The sequence below is a fragment of the Bos taurus genome, chromosome 8, assembly GCF_002263795.3.
Source record: "Bos taurus isolate L1 Dominette 01449 registration number 42190680 breed Hereford chromosome 8, ARS-UCD2.0, whole genome shotgun sequence".
In the NCBI taxonomy this organism is placed as follows: Eukaryota; Metazoa; Chordata; class Mammalia; order Artiodactyla; family Bovidae; genus Bos; species Bos taurus.
This window is the reverse complement of record NC_037335.1, coordinates 27,543,747-27,569,604: the sequence shown is the minus strand read 5'-3', so window position 1 is coordinate 27,569,604 and position 25,858 is coordinate 27,543,747. Positions and strand designations below refer to the sequence as shown.

At 41.2% G+C, this 25,858-nt stretch overlaps 2 protein-coding genes across 9 annotated transcripts in view; one reads left to right on the top strand and one right to left on the bottom strand.

Annotated features, from left to right (window-relative positions):
- Positions 1–25,858, bottom strand: part of BNC2 (basonuclin 2) — a 485,308-nt gene that overhangs the window by 384,144 nt on the left and 75,306 nt on the right. The window lies entirely within an intron of this gene.
- Positions 5,255–5,759, top strand: LOC100297222 (cytochrome b-c1 complex subunit 7). Its single transcript, XM_059889393.1, has one exon. It carries the CDS (start codon positions 5,381–5,383, stop codon positions 5,603–5,605), a length of 225 nt encoding a protein of 74 aa, XP_059745376.1. The 5' UTR covers positions 5,255–5,380; the 3' UTR covers positions 5,606–5,759.

Here is a 25,858-nt window from a genome sequence, read left to right as displayed (position 1 = left end):
CATAATAACAACACTGACAAGCACCCCCACTGGCAAGCGGAAAAAGTAATTGAACATACAGCACCATCCAACTTCTTTTTCAAAAACTATGGGCACATACATGTGTTTTTGCAAAGAATAAAGTCTAGAAAACCATAAACCACAATGGCCACAGCAAGTAAGTGGATTACAATTGAATTTTATCTTCTCCCTATTCCTCTCTTTTCTGAAGTTTCCTGGTTTTTAAATGAACAACAATTACTCACAAAATGAGGAAATAATAAACATATAAACATGTAAATGTTTTAGAAAAAAAGGCAATAAATGATAGATTGCTATTTTATAGGCAGGGACCCAAGGAAGTACTGCTGACTGGCACAATATAGAAGCACTAATGAAATTCCAGAGATTTCAGAAAACCAGGATTCAGAGACAAAAATATAGATTTTAGAAGGAAAAAATTCTAAACTGCAGGCAATCATCATAATGTATCAATCCCTCTTTTCCGCAAAAAAAAGGGTGGGGGGAGGAAATATCAAACTCACCTAAACCACTACATTCAAACAAAAATCCAAATGAAAAATTTAAAGGACATAGTTTATTAAGCACATATTATGCACCAGACACACTCACATATCATCTCCTTAAGTTTCACGACAACTTGCAAGTTATCTCCAATTTTCAGGGAAGAGGTTCAAAGGAAACAAGCACATTTCTGATGCACAGTGCACCCCAGAGCTCATGAGACGTTTCTGTTTCACCAGGCTCCAAAAGGGATCCTTAGCACACAGTTCTTGAGAGTGATGAGAGCTGAAATTGAGGGCTGTTATTGTCCAGTTGCTCCATCGCATCTAACTATTTGCAACACCATGGCCTGCAGCACGCCAGGCTTCCCTGTCCTTCGCTATCTCCCAGAGTTTGCTCAAACTCATGTCCATTGAGTCGGTGATGTCATCCAACCATCTCATCCTCTGCTGCCTCCTTCTCCTCCTACTTCAGTTTTTCCCAGCATCAGGGTACCCACATAAAAACTTCAGAAAGGATTCCGTTACCCTTTATTAAGCACAAAATCAATATCATAGAATAGGAGGGGGAGATGTGAGCAGAAGGCAGCAAGGGCCTAATGTGAGATAGCTGGGCAGCCTGTGTTAAGGATTTTGGACTCTGAGAGAAAACGACATTTTTAAAGATACTCCTTTGTTGCCTGTGTTAGGGGATGGTAGTGGTAATGTGTTACCAAACAAAAGATGTTGCTTAGATAATTTACCAGACACATGAAGACAAGAGCAGATTTAAGCATCATCCAACAGGTGGAACTGAAAGGATGTACTGATGATGGGATATTCCTCCTTAGACCCAACCACCTTGCAAACTGAATTCTAAACTTCTCTAATATGCCTTCACCAGTAACAAACTCTGAAGGCCTCTCCAGCTTGGGATCTTGCAACTTGATTTCTTAGTTTTTAACTTTGCAATACAAACCTACACAAATGCATCTAGATATTATAAAGTATTTGCTCCATCAATTGATAAATGGATAAACAAAAATGTGATACATACTACATACAATGAAGTGTTATTTGGCAAAATAGGGACAAATCCTTAAAATATTATATGCATGAAAGATGTAAGATACCATATAGAGTATGATTCCATTTGTATGAAATACAAATAGCAAATTCGAAGACAAAGTACATCAGTAGCTGTCCACAGCTGCAGAGGATTGGGAGTGTTGGGGGATGGGTGATAGTGAAAGGGTAAACATTTATTTTTGAGGTAATAAAAATGTTCTAACTTTGACTGTGGTGATGGTTACACAACTCCAAATATGTTAAAACTCACTGAAACAAAAAAAAACATCCGAATTAGGTAAATTTTGGCCTTCCCTCTCAGCTTAGTCGGTATAGAAGTTGCCTGCAATGCAGGAGACCCAGGTTTTATTACTGGGTTGGGATGATCCCCTGGAGAAGGAAATGGCAACCCACTCCAGTTTTCTTGCCTGGAGAATCCCATGGACAGTGGAGCCTAGCAGGCTACAGTCCATGGGGTCGCAAAAGTCGGGCACAACTTAGTAACTAAACCACCACCACCAAGTAGGTAAACCGCATGGGATGTGAATTATATCTCAATAAATACATTATTTTTAAGTGTTCTTTTTGGGGGGGGGGCAAGTATTTACTGGGTATGATGCTGGGGCCTAAGTTACAAACAAGATGAGCAGGTGAAGATAACAGGACTTCAGCATAAAAATCTTTGAAAAATAAAACCTCCAGTAGATCTAAGGATGTCCTCCTTGGTTCTATGCAAAATTTTCCTCTTGACATCTTTAAGAAAAAATGCTGACTTAATTCCAGTTTTTCTTTCGATTGTTAACTCTGGAGGTATTCATCTACTAAGATACATTCTGGAGACTTCCCTGGTTGTTCAGTGATTGGGACTCCATGCTGCCAACACAGGGGTGGGGATTCAAGCCCTGGTCAGGGAGCTAAGATCCCACATGCTGTGTAGCATGACCAAAAGATTAAAAAAAAATTAAATTTCAAAAAAGATATATTCTGAATCACAGACCAAAAGTTTATTTAAACCTGCAGCTAAAGAACATTCCCTAAAAACAGACTGAATTCTTCTGTTAAAAAAAAATTCCCTGGATAAAACACTTCTAGACATGTGGATACTCTTAAAAAAAAAAAAACTGGATACAATTGTTTCACATGTATATCAACACATAACACTAGCCTTACATTTCATGTCCAGCCACAAATCATCTATTGTAACTTATGCTTTTACTTATATGGGTGTAATGAGAATCACTGCCAAACCGAGCTCTTCAAGCAGGTGTCTTGGAGAGCAGTGGTCTAAATGCCAAAGATCTAAAGATTTAGATTTAAGACATCATGTCATCAGGGCTGGAATGATCTTCAGGCATGGTGGTGATAAACAAGCAGCTCATATCTACAAAAAAAGACGAGCATAGAAGAACGGAAATACTTTTTATTACCCTAGGGAAATAATCATAGATTTAATCAAAGGTTTAAATAAAATACATTCTATTGCAGCAACATTTAAGGTTGCAAAAATTAGAAACCTACATTGCCAATAATAGGGGTTCTATAAATAAAAAACGGTTCATGTCAGAATACTATATGATGATTAAAGTGCATATTTTATAAGGAACCCAAAGATATGAAGGACAATTAATGTAACTTTCATAATAAGTGCAAAGTATCAGTTGCAAAGCAGCATATTCAGTATCATTTCTACTTTATAAAATTAAAGATGCATAGGAAAAAAAATCTAAAATTATAGTTACAAAATGATAAAAAAGTAACCTTATGAATGATTTTTCATTTTTGGTAGTCACATATAATTCAAACTTTCTAAAATAAATATTTGTTATAAGAGATGCGGACTCAAGACAATAAATCTGCAGTCATTTCTCATCTCCTCATTGAAGTAAATGGCAGAAGAAAAATGTTCTGATCCAAAATGAGAGTTTTGTGATCTGGGTTTTGGTTGCCATTAAGTTTTAACATACTAGTATTTCTAATGTCCTGAGTGCTCTCTTTACTCTGAGCTTTTGTCAGAGTTGTTCCTAGTACCAAGAACATTTTTAGTCACTGTTCCTAGACCATTCTATGGGCTTCCCAGGTGGCTCAGAGGTAAAGGATCTGCCTGCCAATGCAGCAGACCCAGGTTCGATCCCGGGGTTGGGAAGATACTCTGGAGAAGGAAATGGCAACCCACTGCTGTATGCGTGCCTGGAAAATTACATGGACAGAGGAGCCTGGCGGGCTACGGTCCATGGTGTCACAAAAGAGTTGGACACAACTTAGCGTCTAAACATGGAGAATGGAACCCCACTCCAGTAGTCTTGCCTGGAAAATCCCATGGGCGGAGAAGCCTGGTGGGCTGCAGTCCATGGGGTAGCTAAGAGTCAGACACGATTGAGCAACTTCACTTTCACTTTTCACTTTCATGCATTGGAGAAGGAAATGGCAACCCACTCCAGCGTTCTTGCCTGGAGAATCCCAGGGATGGGGGAGCCTGGTGGGCTGCTGTCTATGGGGTCGCACAGAGTCGGACACGACTGAAGTGACTTAGCAGTAGCAGTAGCATCTCAACAACAGACCACCTCATCTGGCTAACTCGGCAAAATAAAGGGGGCAGGGAAGACTCTGGCAATCATGCATCTTGTACATGGGCTAGGCTTAGGGCTCCACAGTGTTTAGCACCTGGTACTCTAGTCACCTGATTTCATAGTTTTCTCGCCTACTAGATTCTATGGTACTTTGAGTGCAAGGAAAAGAAATGTTTCTGTTTTGTTCAGCATTACCTGCTATACTTCATAGCACATCACATACATTTGATTAATATTTTTGGGAAAAAAAACTGAATTTATGTATTAATTGCTGAATGAAGAAGTAAACAGCCTGCCACAGAAGTGAGGTATGCCTAAGTCTTAGAAGCATTTCCTCTCAAGTAAACCAGAGATGTGCATTTCATGTAATGGAAACATAAGAGTGTAGTCAGTTAGCACCTTGAACAAAAGACAGGTCGTATGTGGCTCCTGCTTTCAGAGTCCAAAAACCTGAAAGCATCAGTCTAATAGAAAGTTAAATATGTCCAATCACAGGGTATCAAATATGCTAATGTCTTAAATACACAATTTGCAAATAAACAGAAATAAGGCACAATTAAGAGAAACAATCAAAATAGAATACCGTATTTTCTGAGCTTGGTTCCTAAAGATCAGATTCAGATGTTGTTTTTATTCATAATCTGGGAAAAAGTAAATAAAACATTCTGTGCACTGCTCACCATAAATCTTAACTTACCCCTGAAATTAAATCTAAACACAAACATAACCCTAAAACCTCCTCTAGCCCCACAAATACTCAGACAATCAAAATCTGATTTCCAGGACAGCAGTTTTACTATGTGAGTACAATATTTATGCAGAAGAAATAAATTATGCAAATCACAATGATTTACGCCTATTATAGCTAAGCTTACTCTTTGCAGATTACAAGGTTCAAGAATCTACAAATTTACTCAAAATTCAGGTTGCCTAATGAAACAATTATACATACAGGACACTTTAAGACCTTACCAAAGCTTCAAACAATATACACTGCTTTATATTATCTCCTTGGCACATGATTGTAATAGCTAAAGAACAAACTCAAATTTCAAAATTAATTCACAAATTAAACCCCGAATTTATATAAACCACTACTATATTCACCTTCCTTCCATGCTATCTAGAAATGTCTTTAAAAAGTAATTCAAGGGTCTCAGGTCAACATGGCAAGCAGCTTGTGCCATTTCAGCATCAAGCAGGTGGCCAGAGGGTATTTATAAAGGGTATTACAATGCTGCTGGGTTCAATAAACTGGGGTTAATGCAAGATGATACAATATATGAGAATGACGATGCAAAAGAGGCCGTAAGAAGGCTTCCTGAGAACCTTTATGACGACAGAGAGTTTCGCATTAAGACAGCACTGGACATGCACGTGAGGCAGCAGATTCTGCCTAAACCACAGTGGACAGAATATGAGGATAAAGCCTACCTCGAACCATCTCTGAAAGAGGTGCTTTGGGAAAGAAAAGGGAGAGAAGAATGAGCTGAGAAATAATTTAGTAGTCTAAATCTGTGGATATAGCTGTTATCAAATATTTTTATGAAGTTAGTTTAAACCTGAAATGTACAATGCAGAACTATTTAGACTATAAATGTATTACTTTAAATACATATCTATTACAATTTAAAAAAAGTTATTCAAGGGATTTCCCTGTGGTCCAGTGGCTAAGTGCAGGGGGCCCGGGTTCCATCTCTGGTCAGGGAACTAGATCCCACACACTGGTACTGAGAGTCTGCATGCCACAACTCAGACCCAGTTCAGGAAAATAAAAACTTGAAATAAATTTTTTTTTAAGTTGTATGGCAGAAACCAACACAACATTAATTTTCCTCCAATTAAAAAATTAAACCAGAAAAAGTAATTCAAATGAAATATCAACACTTTTTTTGTATTTTTCTTTCATTTTTAATTGAAGGATAATTGCTTTACGGTACTGCATTGGTTTCTACCAAACATCAAAATGAATCAGCCACAGGTTTTTAAAATTAGAGCTATCATTACAAATTTTAGTGATGTAACCACCTGATTGCTGTTGCTGCTGCTAAGTCGCTTCAGTCGTGTCCGACTCTGCGACAACATAGACGGCAGCCCACCAGGCTCCTCTGTCCCTGGGATTCTCCAGGCAAGAATACTGGAGTGGGTTGCCATTTCCTTCTCCAATGCATGCATGCATGCTAAGTCACTTCATTCCTGTCCGACTCTGGGCGACCCTATGGACAGCAGCCCACCAGGCTCCTCTGTCCACGGGATTCTCTAGGCAAGAATACTGGAGTGGGTTGCCACTTCCTTCTCCAACCACCTGATTAGCCATGAGTAAATTTTCAAATCTTTAAAATATAAATTTTAAAATTTACTTAAATTTTTAAAGGTTTTGTCTTGACATATACGTTAAAACTTTGGGAAAAAAAACTTTTTTAATGATGAAAACTGTCAAACACAAAGGGATGAATACATCTCCACTAACCGTGGAAGAGCATCTGGTTTTCTTTTTCTAGTAAGCGTGGCAAAAAGCTCAAAATTTTTTATTAAAACAAGAACAAAAATCCTATGCAAAGAATGGAGGAGAGCATCATCACAGGAGTGAGAAACAAATGTGCTTATCTTTTCAATCCAAGAGACTCTGCACAGTCTCGGTTATAGAGTGGCTCTGGGTGTGGTGGGGAAGGCAGATAACTAGCGCTCTGTGTGCCTGACAGGGTGCTCAGAAAGCTCTTTGGAACAATCTAGGGCTACTTTCTTCACTGAGTACTTGAACACCTACCACTACTAAAAATATACAAAACAAAGCACTTTCAGGAATTTTTAAACCTAGTCTGGAGTATCATACAACCATTCGAGTAACTTCCTACAAGCCACAAAGCCTTAAGTGCCTTGAGAAAATGACTGCAAAAAAGGAGGCAAACCCAGGAACTGATGTGGCTAAAACACAGTATAAAAAGTGTCAGAGACTGAGATGGAAAGATAGGCTGGCTTCCTCTCAAGCAGGACCCTGAATACAGAAGTAAAGGGCTTGTTCTGATCAGAGAGCTTGCAATGAATGAAGTTTGGGCCTGAGTAGTGACAAAGTCAGAGATATTTTCAAAAGCCTTCAATCCCAAGGAGTGGAGCTTCCTGGAGGGAGCCTGAAAAGTTACTGCAGCCAGCTTGCGGTAAGGCAGCAACACTGAAGAGGAGCAAACGAGCTCAACAGCAGTCATGAGACTTTTAAGGAGAGGATAGCTCCAAGAGGTAACGCACACTAAAACAGTCAGTTTTCAGGATGTGGTGAATGAAGGGAATGGACAGAAAATGGGAAGACAACAATCGCTCAGGTGTTCTGGCCTCTGAGACCAGGACAGTCACTTAGAGATGGAGTGCGGTTTCTGTGTGCGCTTGCACTACAAAGCATCCCCAGAGACAGCTTTCTCGTCTATTTTTTTGAAAAGCTAATGTGCTTGCACCTTAGAGATGAAGAACTAAAACCTTAAGCTCACCTCTGCCAAACCCAACTCTCTTCTAGATGCTAACCTGGACCAGCTGCAATGAGAGACTGGACCACCCAAACCCTAAGGCATCCCTCCAGCAAAGGTTCTTGTCGTGGCCTTCAGCTCCTGATGGACATGATGGGTGAATAAATGCTCTGCATTTTCAGAGAGCAGAATTAGAAAACTTAAAAGATGTTACACTGCAACTGGAAGGTCAGATAAAGTAAATGCATCAGGTGACTAATTTGGGTGATGGAAGCTCTCCCTATACATTCCTTAAAAGGAACAACTCAAGGGGATGAAAATGAGGTAAGACCTAAAGCTTACACATTTGGGGGGACCTCCTTAAGAAACATCATGCAAAAACACATGCATCCTTTACACAAAGAAATGACCCCGAGGACACTATTTGCTGGGACTCCCCCACCCCCAAGGGATGTGGAGGAAAATTCTACCCGCCCCTGCAAAAGCACCCATTCAGAATAGACAAAGAGCTCAAGGGTCATCTGAGAGAACTGAAAGGAAGGTGGCACTCTCAAAAATCCCAGACACTCTTGTGACAGAAAGATGCAAACTTTACTGGATGGCAGAAAAGGAGTTAAAATTACCCAAGAAAATGCAGGCAAAAAGAGATGAGAGGCTTGGACTGGCTGATTATTCTTATAAGGATCTCATTTGACAGGGGTAAAATACAAAGAAAAGTGTGTGCCAGTTTTTACAGAAAACATATGAACATATGGGAACTTACCTGGGGAAATTTGCTTTCTTTTAACGGAACAAGGAGTCTTTTCAGGTATTCTGAGTTGAAATTGAGAAGGACATGTTTAATTATAGTAAATGTGGAGAAAGGGTAAGCCGCAGGAGAATGGTGGCCATAACGTATTAATATTCAACTTCATTCCTGGGTTGGGTGGGTGGAAGAGACTAGAACAGGAGCTACATTTTTACATACAAAGACCCACTATACAAGGAAGGAAAGAAAGGAGGGTGGGAAGAATGGAGAAAGGGAAGAAAGAAGAGAGAAAGAGACAGAAGAAAAATATCAATCTCCACTTGAATAAGCCTACAGGAGGGATTTTTCTGTAAAGAAAGGTTACGAATGTCAAAGAAAATTATCCCCCAAATTTTGGCTCCTCAACATGAAAACACAAAAAAGATGCCATGTAAACTGTTAAGACAAGAGCACCCTCTTCTATCTCAGACACCCTGTGTACTCAAGGTGCCTGGGGGCAAGCTGATCAGCACTATGCCTTAGCTCTGAACCTCAAATGCAGAGAGATGCCCTGTACCCAAAGTGGGGATGGCGTGCTCTGGTGGGTACACGTGGGGCAGGAGAATCAAAACGCCAACAGTCAGCAGCCCAGTGAAGGTCTCTGATCCGAACCACAATGACCCCAATACCACAAGAGTCCCAGCTCCTCCCACACCCCAAAATGCAACTCTCTGATCAGGCATCTTCTGCCCCCACCCCACCAAATACTAATGGGAAGAGACTGGAAAGAGAACAAGATCGGACAAGGACCAAACAGGACAGGCTAGAGAGCAGTAACAATGATTCTGGGCTCCCTTGGGAGTAATAAAGTGACAGAGCGGACAGGAAGAGAGCCAATTAGTACATTCCCAGACAAGAGAGAGCCGAGGCTAAGGAAAAGCAAGGAATTAAACACAAATTTTGCCAGTCTGCCTATGTCAGCACAGTTATTCTTCACTAATATGAAACTGACACGCAACCGAGACAAAGGTACCAAAACTGCAAGAATGGCAAGAGCCCCGGGCAGAGGGAAACTAGTCCTGTCTCCATCACTGTCTGCAATGCTCAGTGAGTCGCCTCAGAGCAACTCTAAACTCTATCCTTCTTAACCGTGAAACGAAATAATTCCCAGAGCTGGCATCCTAGAACTCAAAGACCTCATGTTCCTGTGAAAGAGTATGGACTTGAGCCGGACGACCTGGGTGTGAATTCCAGCTCTGCAAGTGTTTTTGACTTTGGGAAAGTTACTTGACCTCTCTGTACCTCAGTTTCCCCATCTGTGAGACACGAGAAAAACACTCTACCTCATGGAACTGCCTAAGGATGAAGGGCTCTGTTAGTTGTAATTATGGCTGTGGGCAAATTTTGTACCCAATACCTTTTGGGTATGAGCATCTGTGTGGTAAATCACCTTTCTGAAAAGCTCTTCCTCAGAGGGGCAAGCAACTCTGCCTATCACTTTTCAGGGTGGTTCCCTTCCTAGGCCAGGGACTGCTGTTGCTGTTTAGTTGCTCAGTCGTGTCCGACTCTTTGCAACCCCATGGACTATAGCACACCAGGCTCCTCTGTCCTCCACTGTCTGGAGTTTGCTCAAACTCACATCCATCGAGTTGGTGATGCTATATAACCATCTCATCACCTGCTGCCTCCTCTCCTCCTGCCCTCAATCTTTCCAGGCAAGAGGGTCTTTTCCAATGACTTGGCTCTTCCCATCAGGTGGCCAAAGAATTGGAGTTTCAGCAGCAGTCCCTGCAATCTAAGGGACTCTCAAGAGTCTTCTCTAGCACCACAATTTGAAAACATCAGTTCTTTCGTACTCAGTCTTCTTCATGATCCAACTCTCACATCCATACCTGACTACAAGAAAAACCATACCTTTGATTATACAGACCTTCCTCAGCAAACTGATGTCTCTGCTTCTTAATGCACCTAGATTTGTCATAGCTTTCCTTACAAGGAGCAAGTGTCTTCTAATTTCATGGCTGCAGTCACCATTTGCAGTGATTTTGGAGCCCAAGAAAATAAAATGTCACTTTTTCCCCTTCTATTTGCCATGAAGTAATGGGACTAAATGCCATGATCTTAGTTTTCTAAATGTTGACGTTCAAGTCAGTTTTTTCGCTCTCCTCTTTTACCTACATCAAGAGGCTTGTTAGTTCCTCTCCACTTTCTGTCATTAGAGTGGTATCATCTGCACATCTGAGGTGGTTGATATTTCTCCCGGCAATCTTGATTCCAGCTTGTGATCCATCCCACCCAGCATTTCTCATGGTGTACTCTGCTTATAAATTAAATAAGCAGGATGACAATATACAGCCTTGTCATACTCCTTTTCCAATTTGGAACTAGTCAGTTGTTCCATGTCCAGTTCTAACCGTTGCTTCTTGACGTGAATACAGGTTTCTTAGGAGACAGGTAAGGTGGTCTGGTACTCCCACCTCTTGATTGCAACTCCCCTCCATCAGCACCTTGCTAAATTATAGTGCAAGCCTCTAGTTTCCATTCTCTCAAATTCATCCTCGAATCAAATCTCACATAGAATTCTCCTGCTTACAACCCAAAGGCACTTTTTTTTCACATGCAACAACATGGATCAATCTCAAAACTACTATTCTAAGCGAAAGAAGCCAGACTTAAAAGGTTACATACTGTAGGATTACATTTATATCATGTTCTGGGAAAGGCAAATTTTTAAGGACAGAAAACAGGTCAGTGGCTGCCAGGGGCTGGGGTTGGGAGGAGGGGTTAGTCACTCAGGAGCACTGAGGAGGTGCTGTAAGTGTTCTTCATCTTGATTGCAGTGATGGTTACAAGACTAAGATCAAACACACTAAATGATGCACTAAAATGGGTCAATTTTAGTGTGTATAAATTATACCTTAATTTGAAAGAAATTACAGAGAAATCCCAAGGGTTTCCCATTGCCTACAAGTACCACAGCATTGCTGATCTGTCCCCTATCATGCCTTTCACATTCCAGCAGCAACCAACTTTTTTAAATTCCCTGCATACTCTGTGCAGAAATGTCTTAACCACTGTTCGGCTCTTAAACAGCTTTTCCATATTAACCACTGAGTCCTCTGGGCTGTCTTCCTTCTCTCAACCTTCACACTCCCAGGCAGATAAGTTAGTAAGCTATTTCCCTATCACTGCTTTCAAAGAAAGCATGCATATATTGTGATATAATGAATGCTCTTGTCTCTCACTGATCAACTGAAATGTGAATTCTTAGGGAAAAAGAACTACTTTTATCCACGTGTGTATGCCACCTGGTCCATGGCAGATAGTCAATAAATTTTTGTTGGAATGATGTTTCATAAGGTGTCGCTATCTCACTGCACCCCCAGCACTTACACGAGCGCCCACTTGGCTCAGTAAACAATGGCAGCCCTTGCCCTGCACACTAATACAAGATGATGGACATGACCGTGCAAGCTGAAACCATGCAGAGCAACCTTAATACCAAACAGAAAAATTCTAGCTTCTCTATGATCTGTAACATTTTTTGTCAAAAACACTAAAAAGCAGTTACATAGGAAGATGAAAAAAAGCAAAACATTCATTTACTACACTGTAATTTAAAACATTAGAAATTTGAGAATTAAAGCATTTTATTTATCGGGAAAAAAAGCATCAAGAGTAGGCTGAAAAAAAAAAAAAAAGATTAGTCTGAGTAGTTTGAACAGTGCTGCCTTCTTCTCACTGTATAATTTAAAACATCAAATGAGCATCTTTTGTACAGGCATACTCCTGTCTAAGTCTGGATTAGCTTCCAACATTTTAGCCCTTCTGTTTTCATTGTCCTGCAGTATCTCTGAGGAGTTCTCTTTAAAAGGACGTTTTCTACCAGCATCTTTTCCTCTGTTATGCGTTCACCCTTTTTGTCACAATCGCTTTTCTAATTTACACAGCAGCTTCCTCTTCCCTAACTCCTCTGGCTGCACACACAGAGGCTCTAGAACAGGGGCAGCGTTGACACGCCTGCAGTCAGCTTGTTTTCCTAGAACTCGATTTAGGAAAGGTTCAAATTTCACTTCCAGAGTTAGCACTTCACATTTCTTTGCTGCACTTTGATCTCTGTCCGCCAATTCCCTCTTTGAATTATCCATTTTCACAAAATGTCACATGAGTTTATCTCTGGGAGACAAGGAGGCAACACAGCTATGCCCTTTGCTGTCTGTTCATGAACCAAATAACAGGATGTGCTGGCTGTACTTTAATACACTCTGTTAATGTAACATAATAACCAAAATGTAAGCTGTGTTGATGGAGGATCCATGTTAATTAATCACAACAACTGAAAGCTGTCCGTACTGGAAGCATGCAAAGTGAGAAATACCTTTGTTTAACAAGTAAACAAGTAATTTTAGAATGAATGAACTGGCTCACCACTGGGTCAGATTTAACCAACAGGAATTTATGCCCTTCCCATCTACACCTTCTAATTAATAAGATCACAAAAACAGAAGTAGCTCAGTCGTGTCCCACTCTTTGCGACCCCATGGACTGTAGCCCACCAGGCTACTCTGTCCATGGGATTTTCCAGGCAATAGTACTGGAGTGGATTGCCATTTCTTTCTCCAGGGGATCTTTTCGACCCAGGGATCGAACCCAGGTCTCCCACATTGTAGACAGACGCTTTACGGTCTGAGCCACCAGGGAAGTCACTTCCTAAAGACCCAATTCAGGGTCAGGTACAACATATTAGAGGAGAGATCTAGATTATAATCCCAATTCTATCACTAGTAACAAAGTTACATTCTAACACAGTACCCTATAAAATAGGGTTAATGATACTTCCTCCTTCATCAGATGGTTCTGAGAGACAAAGGAGAAACACATTTTAAAAAGTACTTTGAAAAATTCAACTAGATACTATCCTATCAAACATATACTTAGCAGGCACCAGGCATTATTATACGAGATTTTCTTAAATCTCATAGAATTCTCATGACACAGGAGAATTCTCCTGGTACAAGTACCAGTATCGTCTCCATTTTACAGAAGCATACTGAAGCACAGGCAAGTCATATAATGTGTATGCAGAGAGTATACAGAGGGTATGCATACAAGGGTATGCAGAGAGTAAGCAGAGAAGCAGATTGTTGTCGTTGTTCAGTCATCCAGTCGTGTCGGGCTCTTTGTGACCCCACAGACTGCAGCAGGCCAGGCCTCTCTGTCCCTCACCACCTCCCGGAGTTTGCCCAAGTTCATGTCCATTGCATCGGTGATGCCGTCCAGCCATCTCATCCTCTGACTCCCTCTTCTTCTGCCCTCAATCTTTCCCAGCATCAGGGACTTTTCCAATGAGTTGTCCGTTTGCATCAGATTACCAAAATACTGGAGCTTCAGCTTCAGCATCAGTCCTTCCAGTGAGTATTCACGGTTGATCTCCCGTAAGACTGACTGGTTTGATCTCCTTGCTGTCCAAGGGACTTTCACAAGTCTTTGAACTCAAAAGGTTTCTCTCCACAGGTCAAGTTCTCTAAAACTTCTTCACTAACGTGTCTACTGTCCACAGAAAGTAGAAGGACACGGTCACTGAAAGGGGTGAAACACTGACTCCTAGAAACTGGACAAACCTAATTCAGTATGACTCAGAGTAATCAAGTAGTTCTCCTCTAACACTTTCAGATTTGGGGCAGAACTAATACAAACCAAACTCAAAAATGTTTGTCCCATCACATTGTGATGGGTACCTCGTGGTAAAGACAAGATGGTCCACAAGATGACTTCACGGGCAGCTGCGCGCTTGCCTTGGGAACAGTTTTAGTTTCCCATCAAAAAGAGGGACCTGTCTCTCATGCCTTAAATAGAAACTACTTTAAATGATATACAGTGTGATTTAAATTACAGATTATAAAAAACTACTTTCCAGGGGACTTCCCTGGCAGTACAGTGGTTAAGACTCTTCGCTTCCAAGGCAGGGGGTATGGGTTTGATCCCTGGCCGGGAAACTAACCATCCCACATGCCATGCAGCATGGACAAAAAAATATTTAGTTTTTAAAAAAGATTTTAAAATAGAACTACTTTCCAAATCACACAGAAAATACCGGAAGGGACATGATAAATGCATAGATACATTTTATGAGATAGAAATCAGGGTGGCCTCAGGTAATAGAAAGTCCTGATTGTAAGAGCTGAAACAATGAGCTCTCTCACAGAACAAGTCAGGAGGAGCAGGCGTGGGCTAAGTGTCAAGGACACCAGCTCTGCCTTTGCTGTTGCCATGCTCAGCCCCCTGAGTCTGCTCACTGCCTCACTAAGCCTCACTGACAAATTCCAAGCAGGAATTTCTCTCTCCTTCCAGATGGGTAACTTTCACTACCTTTGTCTAGCACACTTCCTCTTATAAATTACTGGCCAGAACTTAGTCACATGCCTGCTATCAGACCAACAGCTCCTAAGGGGGATGAAATGATCATGACTTAGGTTTTTATTAATCATGAGCTATCTTGGACCCATGTCCCATGTCTGGCTACTTGGGAAGAAAGAGGTAGAATGGGTTTCAGGGTAAGCATCAGTATTTAATACAATTATTGTATAAGAGGCATATGACAAATGTGAAATGGTTCACATGACTCTCTAGAGCTGGGTCCCTGTGAGTTTTGAGAGCAGTCCACCACCACACAAACAGGGGCACCAGAACACAATGAACTACTTCACTCGTTAAGTAAGTAAGAGCCAGTAGAGCAAAGTAGCTTTTCAAAAGCATAATTTCTCAGCCAACAGCATGAATCAGAAGAAACTGTTTTAGTTCTCTTCAATTGTACACTTCCCAAAATTATCTAGTTGAGCAATCATATCCAACCTCAACCTGTGTATTCAGGCTCTGCTTAGGGAACAAGGGGGTGGAAAAACACATAGGTTTAGATGTGGCGATCGCTCCATTTTCATTTTTTAAAAAATTAGCCGTCCTTTTTCATTTAGGCAATTCTTTCCTTCTTAGCAAAGCAGGAAGGACAGGAGATTACCTGAATAAAAAAAAATTACCGAGACAAGATATCTTCCTATAGTTAAGTTTTCAGTTGCAGGCTTATGATGAAGGTAAATTCAAATACTACCTTGAAAGACTCAGAGTGGGTCTGAGGGCATGAGCCATTCCTTCTATGCTTTTACAGATAGCATTCAGCCTAAAATTGGAATTAGGCTGACCCCTCTTCAAAGAACGAAGGCAAATTTACAAAGTTTTTATTTTAAAGCTCAACTGCATCCTATTCACCGCTCCAAATCATCTCATCTCTCCTATCACTGTTCTTTCCACCTGAACATCTGCTTTGCCAATTAACGCTATCATTTCTGTCATTCAAACTCTATCAGTTGAAATTCAAAGTCTGTCTCAAATGCCTCGTTTCCTCCATGCCCAAGACTTGGAATCTTTCATTACAGGGCTTATTCACTGTCCAACTCCTAACCTCTTGAAGACTTGCACCCAGGAAAGATGCAATGTTGTATAACTGTCCCCAGAAATAAAGAGACCAAAAGAATAACAGCCTAGAGTTGAAAATAGGACCCCTTCCTTCATCGTTTATCAATTCTGTTTTCCTTTCGAGTAGCACAGGAGGAAAAGCAATAGCAAAAGCAGCAGGAAGGCACTAGAGAAGATGGCAAGGACTGTACATCTGACCAGTTTCTCTGTACTCCAGAGATGCCTGCCCTGCACACGTCTACATACAACAGAACAGACACAAACAAATGATGACTGCTAATTCTGGCTGGTTTCTTTCCCCCTTAAACACACTCCAGAAGTCACTGCAATAACGGAAACGTTTGGGAGACTGAGCCATCTGATGACAATTACAGGAATCCTGGAAGGGAAGAGAATGCTCAGGGCAGGCCAGACGGCCATGCAATTACAAACCCTCTCTCAGCCCCAGAGTCGTCTCCACACCCTCTGCGTGCCTGCCAGGGGGAGGTGGATGGGGAGGCTGCTGCTCAGCGTTCCCAGGCTGACACGCTCTCACGCTGCTCCAGCGAGCACACCACCATTTAGGGTTGCTCCGTTTTCTCACCCCTTGCAGAAAGACACTTCCTGATAGTCATGAGTTTGGTTCCCAAGGATGTGAGACTCACAGAAACCAAGACTTGTACAGTAAAAAAGATGACCGAAAAGGTAAACCACTGAAAATGCTTGCTGCTCTTGCTGTTTAGTCGCCAAGTTGTGTCTGACTTTTTGTGACCCCATGGACTCTAGCCCGTCAGGCTCTTCAGTCCATGGGATTTCCCAGGCAAGAATACTGGTGTGGGTTGCCATTCCCTTCTCCAGTGGATCTTCTCAACCCAGGGATTTAACCCATGTCTCCTGCATTAGCAGGCGGATTCTAACACTGAGCCACCAGAGAAGCCCACTGAAAATGTTAATATGAAACTAAAACTTTTTTCCAAGTCCCGTTACTCCCTGAACTGATCCTTATGGCATTGGGAAATGAGGATAATGGATGGGAAGAGAAAAAGGCTAGTATTTTCTGAGTACCTCCGAGAAAGCTACTTTCAGAAATAAGAGACCTTAAAAAGGACAGAGCATTGCTGATTTAATGAGAGCTAAAGTTCGGAGAAGCAACTTCCCTAATCCCAAAGCTCTTAAATGAAGGCAACAGGGTAAAAACCAGGCTCACCTAGCTCCAACAGCCATACTCTTTCTACTCAGCTACACTACCTGAGAAATAGCAAGCACATCAAACCCAGAGTCGAGCTAGTACGACACAAGCTGGCTTTAATCACTACCTGGTACGCACGCTAAGTCGCTTCGGTAATGCCCAACTCTTTTGCGACCCCATGGACTGCAGTCCACCAGGCTCCTCTGTCCATGAGATCCCGGAGGCAAGAATACTGGAGTGGGTGGCTATGCTCTCCTCTACAACTGACAATTTCTTTCTTCTTAATTTATACAAAGTTTAAGAAGTGAGCTTCAAGGACTTCCCTGATGGTCCAGTGGCTAAGACTGCACGATCTCAATGCAGAGGGCCTGAGTTCCATCCCTGCTCAGGGAACTAGATTCCCCATGCCACAACTAAAACTCAGCGAAGCCAAATAAATAAAAAAAAAATTTTTTTAAAGAAGTGAATTGCAGGTTAATTCAAAGAAAGTTTACAATTTTATTTGTAAAAGTTTTAAAAACATACTTGCTATTAATCTACCGAGAGAACAGATAACACTATTATTTACTCATTTATATATTACCTTCCAGTATTTGTTGTTAATATATCTACCTTTTTATATGGCAGTTGGGGTCATAATATTTATAGTTTTATATCTATCTCTTTTCAACTAACATATTGTAAGTATACTCCTGTGCCATAAGATAAATTCCTCAAAAGTCAGATCTTTTAAATAATTACATCAGAACAGATTTCATAACTAAAGTCTTCCAACTTAAAGCCCTGTGCTGACAGGATTAGGAAATTTAAATACTTGAAATATTACATATTCCATGTAGATGGCTAAGGAAACAAGGAGACTGATGAAAAATGAATCACGATTCCAGGGAATCCCTGTTGGTTCAAGAGGATGAACTTTGACGGAATCACGTTTGCCAAATTTTTTATGTTGGAAATATAATCAACCCTTGCTGTTGTTGTTTAGTCACTAAGTTGTGTCCGAGTCTTTGCAACCCCATGGATTGTGGCCCACCAGGCTCTTATGTGCATGGGATTTCCAGGCAAGAATACTGGAGTGAGTTGCCATTTTCTTCACCAATCAATCCATGCTGCTGCTGCTGCTGCGTCTCTTCAGTTGTGTCCAATTCTGTGCGACCCCGTAGCCCACCAGTCTCCTCTGTCCACCAGATTCTCTAGGGAAGAATACTGGAGTGGGCCGCCATTTCCTTCTCCAAATCAATCCATAAATAGACACAATGTACAAAATTCAAAATTAGGATTCCAAATTACCATTCAACTATATTCTACCAATGCTTTCCATGAGTTTTTTTTTTTTCCATTTGTTCTGGCAGTGCCCCACACCTTGTGCAGAGAAGGCAATGGCCCCCACTCCAGTACTCTTGCCTGGGAAATCCCATGGATGGAGGAGCCGGGTAGGCTGCAGCCCCTGGGGTCGCTAAGAGTCGGACATGACTGAGCAACTTCACTTTCACTTTTCACTTTCATGCATTGCAGAAGGAAATGGCAACCCACTCCAATGTTCTTGCCTGGAGAATCCCAGGGATGGCAGAGCCTGGTGGGCTGCAGTCCATGGGGTCGCACAGAGTCGGACACGACTGACGCGACTTAGCAGCAGCAGCAGTGCACCCTGTGGGATCTTAGTTCCCTGACCAAGGATTGAATCCAGACCCTCAGCAGTCAAAGCACAGAGTCCTAACCACTGTACTTCCAGGGAATTTCCTCCTAGGTCTTTATGGAAATCAAAAGTATAGAAGCTTTGTGGAATTTTCCTTACATAGAGCCATAGGTTGAGCACTTGCTTCAATGTATTAGCAAAAGATGAACTTCTCCAGCATGGCACACACCAAAGAACTGTTTGACAATCTTGCATAATGTGGTGGTCGTAATGACAGCAATAATAAAAAGTAAAAATGACAGCAGCAACGATGGTGGCTTTCATTTGTTAAGTCTTTCCCTTCGTTAGTTACTGTTCTTAACACTCGAAACAGACACGTTTAATGTCATTCTCTCTAAATCCCATAAGGTAGCAACTCTTATGATCCACTAAACTTGAACTCAGAAAACTTGAATTTAAGTCCATTCATAGTCCTAATGTGTTAGTAAGTATCATGTCTCTAGTTATACAATTTTTTCACTACATAATAGATGGTTTGGGTCTGAGAGTGTTGTAGAATGAATAAATTCTCAAGTATTACAGATTTGACAATCACTTGAAAATATAAATATACGCATGCCCCTCCCAATCCATGACACTAAATGGCATACAGCTTTACATTGATTTATACCACCACACACTAGAAAATTATTAACAATCAACATGTTAGCCTTGACGTACTCCTTTTCCTATTTGGAACCAGTCTGTTGTTCCATGTCCAGTTCTAACTGTTGCTTCCTGACCTGCATATAGGTTTCTTAAGAGGCAGGTCAGGTGCTCTGGTATTCCCATTTCTTTCAGAAGTTTCCACAGTTTTGTGATCCACACAGTCAAAGGCTTTGGCATAGTCAATAAAGCAGAAATAGATGTTTTTCTGAAACTCTCTTGCTTTTTCGAGGATCCAGCAAATGTTGGCAATTTGATCTCTGGTTCCTCTGCCTTTTCTAAAACCAGCTTGAACATCTGGAAGTTCACGGTTCATGTATTGCTGAAGTCTGGCTTGGAGAATTTTGAGCATTACTTTACTAGCGTGTGAGATGAATGCAATTGTGCAGTAGTTTGAGCATTGTCTGGCACTGCCTTTCTTTGGGATTGGAATGAAAACTGACCTTTTCCAGTCCTGTGGCCACTGCTGAGTTTTCCAGATTTGCTGGCATATTGAGTGCAGCACTTTCACAGCATCATCTTTTAGGATTTGAAATAGCTCAACTGGAATTCCAACACCTCCACTAGCTTTGTTCATAGTGATGCTTCCTAAGGCCCACTTGATTTCACATTCCAGGATGTCTGGCTCTAGGTGAGTGTGAGTGATCACACCATCGTGATTATCTGAGTCGTAAAGATCTTTTTTATACAGTTCTTCTGTGTATTCTTGCCACCTCTTCTTAATATCTTCTGCTTCTGTTAGGTCCATACCATTTCTGTCCTTTATTGAGCCCATCTTTGCATAAAATGATCCCTTGGTATCTCTGATTTTCTTGAAGAGATCTCTGGTCTTTCCCATTCTATTGTTTTCCTCTATTTCTTTGCATTGATTTCTGAGGAAGGCTTTCTTATCTCTCCTTGCTATTCTTTGGAATTCTGCATTCAAATGGGTATATCTTTCCTTTTCTCCTTTTTCGCTTCTCTTCTTTTCACAGCTATTTGTAAGGCCTCCTCAGACAGCCATTTTCCTTTTTTGCATTTCTTTTTCTTGGGGATGGTCTTGAGTTCTGTCAATGTCACGAACCTCCATCCATAGTTCATCAGGCACTCACTCTATCAGATCTAGTCCAAGTAGGAAAAGGAGTACGTCAAGGCTGTATACTGTCACCTTGCTTATTTAACTTACATGCAGAGTACATCATGAGAAATGCTGGAGGGAGCTTAAGCTGGAATCAAGATTGCTGGGAGAAATATCAATAACCTCAGATATGCAGATGTCACTACCCTTATGGCAGAAAGAGCCTCTTGATGAAAGTGAAAGAGGAGAGTGAAAAAGTTGGCTTAAAGCTCAACATTCAGCAAACTAATATTATGGCATCTGGTCCCATCACTTCATGGCAAATAGATGAGGAAACAGTGGAAACAGTGTCAGACTTTATTTTTTTTGGCTCCAAAATCACTGCAGATGGTGATTGCAGCCATGAAATTAAAAGACGCTTGCTCCTAGGAAGAAAAGCTATGATCAACCTAGATAGCATTTTAAAGAGCAGAGATACTACTTTGTCCCCAAAGGTCCGTCTAGTCAAGGCTATGGTTTTTCCAGTAGTCGTGTATAGATGTGAGAGTTGGACTATAAAGAAAGCTGAGCACTGAAGAATCGATGCTTTTGAACTGTGATGTTGGAGAAGACTCTTTGAGAGCCCCATAGACAGCAAGGAGATCCAACCAGTCCATCCTAAAGCATATCATTCCTGGGTGTTCATTGGAAGGACCGATGCTGAAGCTGAAGCTCCAATACTTTGGCCACCTGATGTGAAGAGCTGACTCATTTGAAAAGACCCTGATGCTGGGGAAGACTGAGGGCAGGAGGAGAAGGGGACGACAGAGGATGAAATGGTTGGATGGCATCACCAACTCAATGGACATGGGTTTGGGTAGACTCCGGGAGTTGGAGATGGACAGGGAGGCCTGACATGCTGTGGTTCATTGGGTCGCAAAGAGTAGGTACAACTGAGCAACTGAACTGAAATGAACACATTAGCTTTAAAATAAAACCTCCTTGGCCCCCGAAGGCACATATTTGATAAGTGTCACAAAAATCCAAGAGCTAAAGCTTGCCAATTCTAGAAATGTGAACCCCAAAATAAACTGAATCTATCAACACCTGGCATCTAATTGAAAACTCTTAAAGAACCAGAGCTTCTTGCTACTGGAAAGCTGGCTGATCTAAAAGTCATATGTCCCTACCAAGAGTTGTCCAAGACAACCAAAGCAAAAGGGTCTGAGTTACAACCTGAGTCTGCCAGGGTGGGGCATGTAAATCCATGTGAAGTCCCAGGAAGGAAAGAAAGGCTATCTCACAAAAGAGAAGACTGCCTCCAGAAAGAAAGTGGGAGATAGCACTTGCAGAGGAAGGGAAGAGGTCCAAATCTGAATTTTCATCTGGCTCTGCTTCTGTGCAACAGTTAGAACTGGACATGGAACAACAGACTGGTTCCAAATAGGAAAAGGAGTACATCAAAGCAGTATATTGTCACCCTGCTTATTTAACTTATAGGCAGAGTACATCATGCAAAATGCTGGACTGGATGAAGCACAGGCTGGAATCAAGATTGCCAGTAGAAATATCAATAACCTCAGATATGCAGATGATACCACACTTATGGCAGAAAGCAAAGAAGAACTAAAGAGCCTCTTGATGAAAGTGAAAGAGGAGAGGGAAAAGTTGGCTTAAAATTCAACATTCAGAAAACTGAGATCATGTCATCCAGTCCCATCACTTCATGGGACATAGATGGAGGAGAAACAGTGGAAACAGTGGCAGACTTTATATTTTAGGGCTCCAAAATCACTGCAGATGGTGACTGCAGCCATGAAATTAAAATACGCTTGCTCTTTGGAGGAAAAGCTATGACCAACCTAGACAGCATATTAAAAAGCAGCAACATTACTTTGCCAACAAAAGTCCATCTAGTCAAGGATATGGTTTTTCCAGTGGTCATGTATGGATGTGAGGGTTGCACTGTGAAGAAAGCTGAACGCCAAAGAATTGATGCTTTTGAACTGTGGTGTTGGAGAAGACTCTTGAGAGTCCCTTGGACTGCAAGGAGATCCAACCAGTCCATCCTAAAGGAAATCAGTCCTGAATATTCATTGGAAGAACTGATGTTGAAGCTGAAACTCCAATCCTTTGGCCACCTGATGCAAATAACTGACTCATTTGAAAAGACCCTGATGCTGGGAAAGATCGAGGGCAGTAGAAGGGGATGAGAGAGGATGAGATAGTTGGATGGCATCACTGACTCAATGGACGTGAGTTTGAGTAAACTCTAGGAGCTGGTTATGGACAGGGAGGCCTGGTGTGCTACAGTTCATGGAGTCGCAAAAAGTCGGACACAGCTGAGTGACTGAACTGAACTGAACTGCTTCTGGGTATTAAGTTAAAGTTTTAGTTCAGTGAAAGTAATTACTACCCAGGTTCTGCAATCCATTCTGCAATCCACCCAAACTCACCCTGAGCATTCCTGCTCATTTCTCTGGTCTCCAGGACCCAAGAATCCCTTTTGTTCAAGCGAAGTTTGGTTGTTACTTGTTTGTCGCTTTCAATTCTAAATTTCTGCCAAGTAATTAGAAAAAGAAAATGAATAGCTGTTTTTGAGGTTTTTTTTAATGGAAGCTGTGGGGGGTTAGAGTCACCACAGCCTCTCACAAAAATAAAATTAAAATCATACTTCTTTGACCTCTCCTCTTTCAAGGAGAATGGATAAAAGCAGTTTGGTTCTGGGCTGTGAAGTCAAGGATTTGATTCAAATCACCTCTACTGAAATTTAGGTAGTTTGCCAAAAGTAGCTTAGTCAATAAAAGAAACATACATGGATTTACAAAACATTTTCATAAATCCCCACAATTATCATAATGGAAGGTGTCATTAGTATGCCCAGATGAAGGTAACAAAGTTCAGAGGGTGAAAGCACTAGACCCAAGATCACACTTAAAAGTAACACAGCATGTGGAAAGGAGGTTTAAGAGAGAGGAGACATATGTATACCTATGAGTGACTCATGTTGATGTACAGCAGAAACCATCAAAATATTGTAAAGTAATTATCCTCCAATTAAAAATAAAACCAAATTTTTTAAAAAGTAACAAAGCAGTTTTTTTAATACATCTTCTACATAATTTTTCCAAGTAACTGTAACATGTTATGGTTCAAAGAAATTCCTCCAACTCGAAGTAACATTCAAAACTACGCTAAGGACTATATGCTGCTGCTGCTGCTGCTGCTAAGTCGATTCAGTCGTGTCTGACTCTGTGCGACCCCATAGATGGCAGCCCACCAGGCTCCCCCGTCCCTGAGATGCTCCAAGCAGAACACTGGAGTGGGTTGCCATTTCCTTCTCCGATGCATGAAAGTGAAAAGTGAAAGTGAAGTTGCTCAGTGGTGTCCGACTCTTAGCGACCCCATGGACTGTAGCCCACCAGGCTCCTCCATCCATGGGATTTTCCAGGCAAGAGTACTGGAGTGGGGTGCCATTGCCTTTTCCAAAGGACTGTATGAATTACAAGCAAATCCTGAACGCATCTATCCAGCAGTAGGTACTCATTTTATGCTATTTTATATTCTCCACTAAACTATACAGATGTAATAAGAGAAAATTCTGAAATTATCGCAATTCTCCCCACCATCCTGTCCTATGAACTCACTTCCATTGCACAAACACACTGAATGGGCATTACAAAAACTATGGCTATACCCCCAGAACATACACATGGCAGGCAGAAACCAAAGAAGCATGTGACAATAACAGCAACAGTGGTGAGCCCTTTCCACCATTTAAGTTGTAAACACAGCTGCTTCCTTTGGTCACCAACAAACCCCTTGAGAAGGTGGTCCATGCCTGTATGTACCAATTCAAACGGTAGGTAGCTCTGAAAGCTATACCATCATCAACAGGGCCATGTTTTTTTATTGTCCAGAACCAAGGACAAGAACCAAGGTTCCTGTATCTGCAATTAAAAGGGCAATGTTTGACTCCTGAATTATAACAAATTCAGCTAGAATATGTATATATACCATATACAGATATGCTATATGTATATATCATATACAAAATACATACATATATCTTTTTTCTCCCTCTGATTCTATAAACAATATACTCTCAGCTACAGAAAATCTCAAAAGTGTAGAAAGCATAAAGAAGCAAACATTAGTTACAATTCCAGCAACCAGAGGCACAACTAATGACATTTCCTTCTAGTTTTTTCTTAATTCCTGACAGACTATTTGAACTACCCTTTTCTACAGAAAAGTAACTAATTCTTTGGGGCAGAAACAAGATAGGAACTGGAGCCTAGAAAAGTTAATCCCACTGTATTTATAGACAAATTCAAACTTCTTGAGCAAAATCTCAATTGACAGCTATAGCAAAAATACTTAAAATCCTTTGGAAAAGCTCAGTAAAGTCACAAACTCTCAATGTTAGATCCAGAAGAAACAATAATCTATAATGATCACAGAGGTTCTCTTGTGAGAATCTGTTTTGTTTTGAAGAACTTTATTTCCCCAAATTCTATTTTTGCATTCAAACTATTAACCCTAGTATCCTGATGGACTTCAGAACCACAAAATAAAGCACCATGGTATACTGAATCTCTTAAGCTTAAGGAGTCTGAGAAAACAGCAGAAGAAGGTTACTCTGACCTTGCCCTCATCCTTCTTCCCTGGGACAGGCCATAAAACCCTCATAATGCCAGGCGCCCTCCCTATGCCCAGAGGAAAGAAGCATCTTAACTCGGAACACAAAGGGATGCAGGAAAGAATCCTCACTAACAAGCCTTGCTGGGTCTTTCCCCAGTTCACTACAATGACCCCCTCCTTACCCTACCATATCCCTCCACAACTGTGCACTCTTCAAAAATCTAGCATGAAATACTCGTCTGTTGCTTTGGGTCTTCATTTCCTTATCAAAGTTCCCATGTCCCATAAAATTTATATTAAATGTATCTGTATGCTTTTCTCCTGTTTAAAAATAATTTGTTAATCTCCTATTAATCTGTTTAATTTCAGACCCATCCAGGGACCCTTGAAGGGTGGAGGAAAACACTCTTTCCTTACAATCACCATTATCAGTAACAAAAAAGACTTCAGATCACCCACAGCAGAGGGGGACAAAAGGCTCTGTTTTCCCCTAAAACTCTGCTTCTAGAGGATACTAAGAAAATATCATCTAGTCTAGTGTGCACGCACACACGCACGTGCGCTCACCTTTCTGGCACAGGCACACGGCAAGGAGCACAGCTTCTGTCCTCCAACTGGAAATGGAGAGCTCAAAAGTAAAGCCCATCATGTCCTAACACAGTTGACAGCAATCTGCTTTTTGCATGGAAAAATACTTAAATGGAACCTACGAAGGTTCGTAATGCTAAGAGCCTTTGGAACATAAATCTATTTTGCAGCAATTTCATTGATCATGTATTTCTAAGATACCTACTTAAGAGGGGCTCAGATAGAAAAAATACTTTTGTACCAGTTACCACTAGGTAAACGTGAGTTTTAAATACTCTTTGGTACAACAGACCTGGAATTTTATTTCCCATA

What these genes read in the sequence shown, in the direction of transcription:
- LOC100297222 (XM_059889393.1), top strand. Translation starts at nt 5,381, where the DNA reads ATGCAAGATGATACAATATATGAGAATGACGATGCAAAAGAGGCCGTA.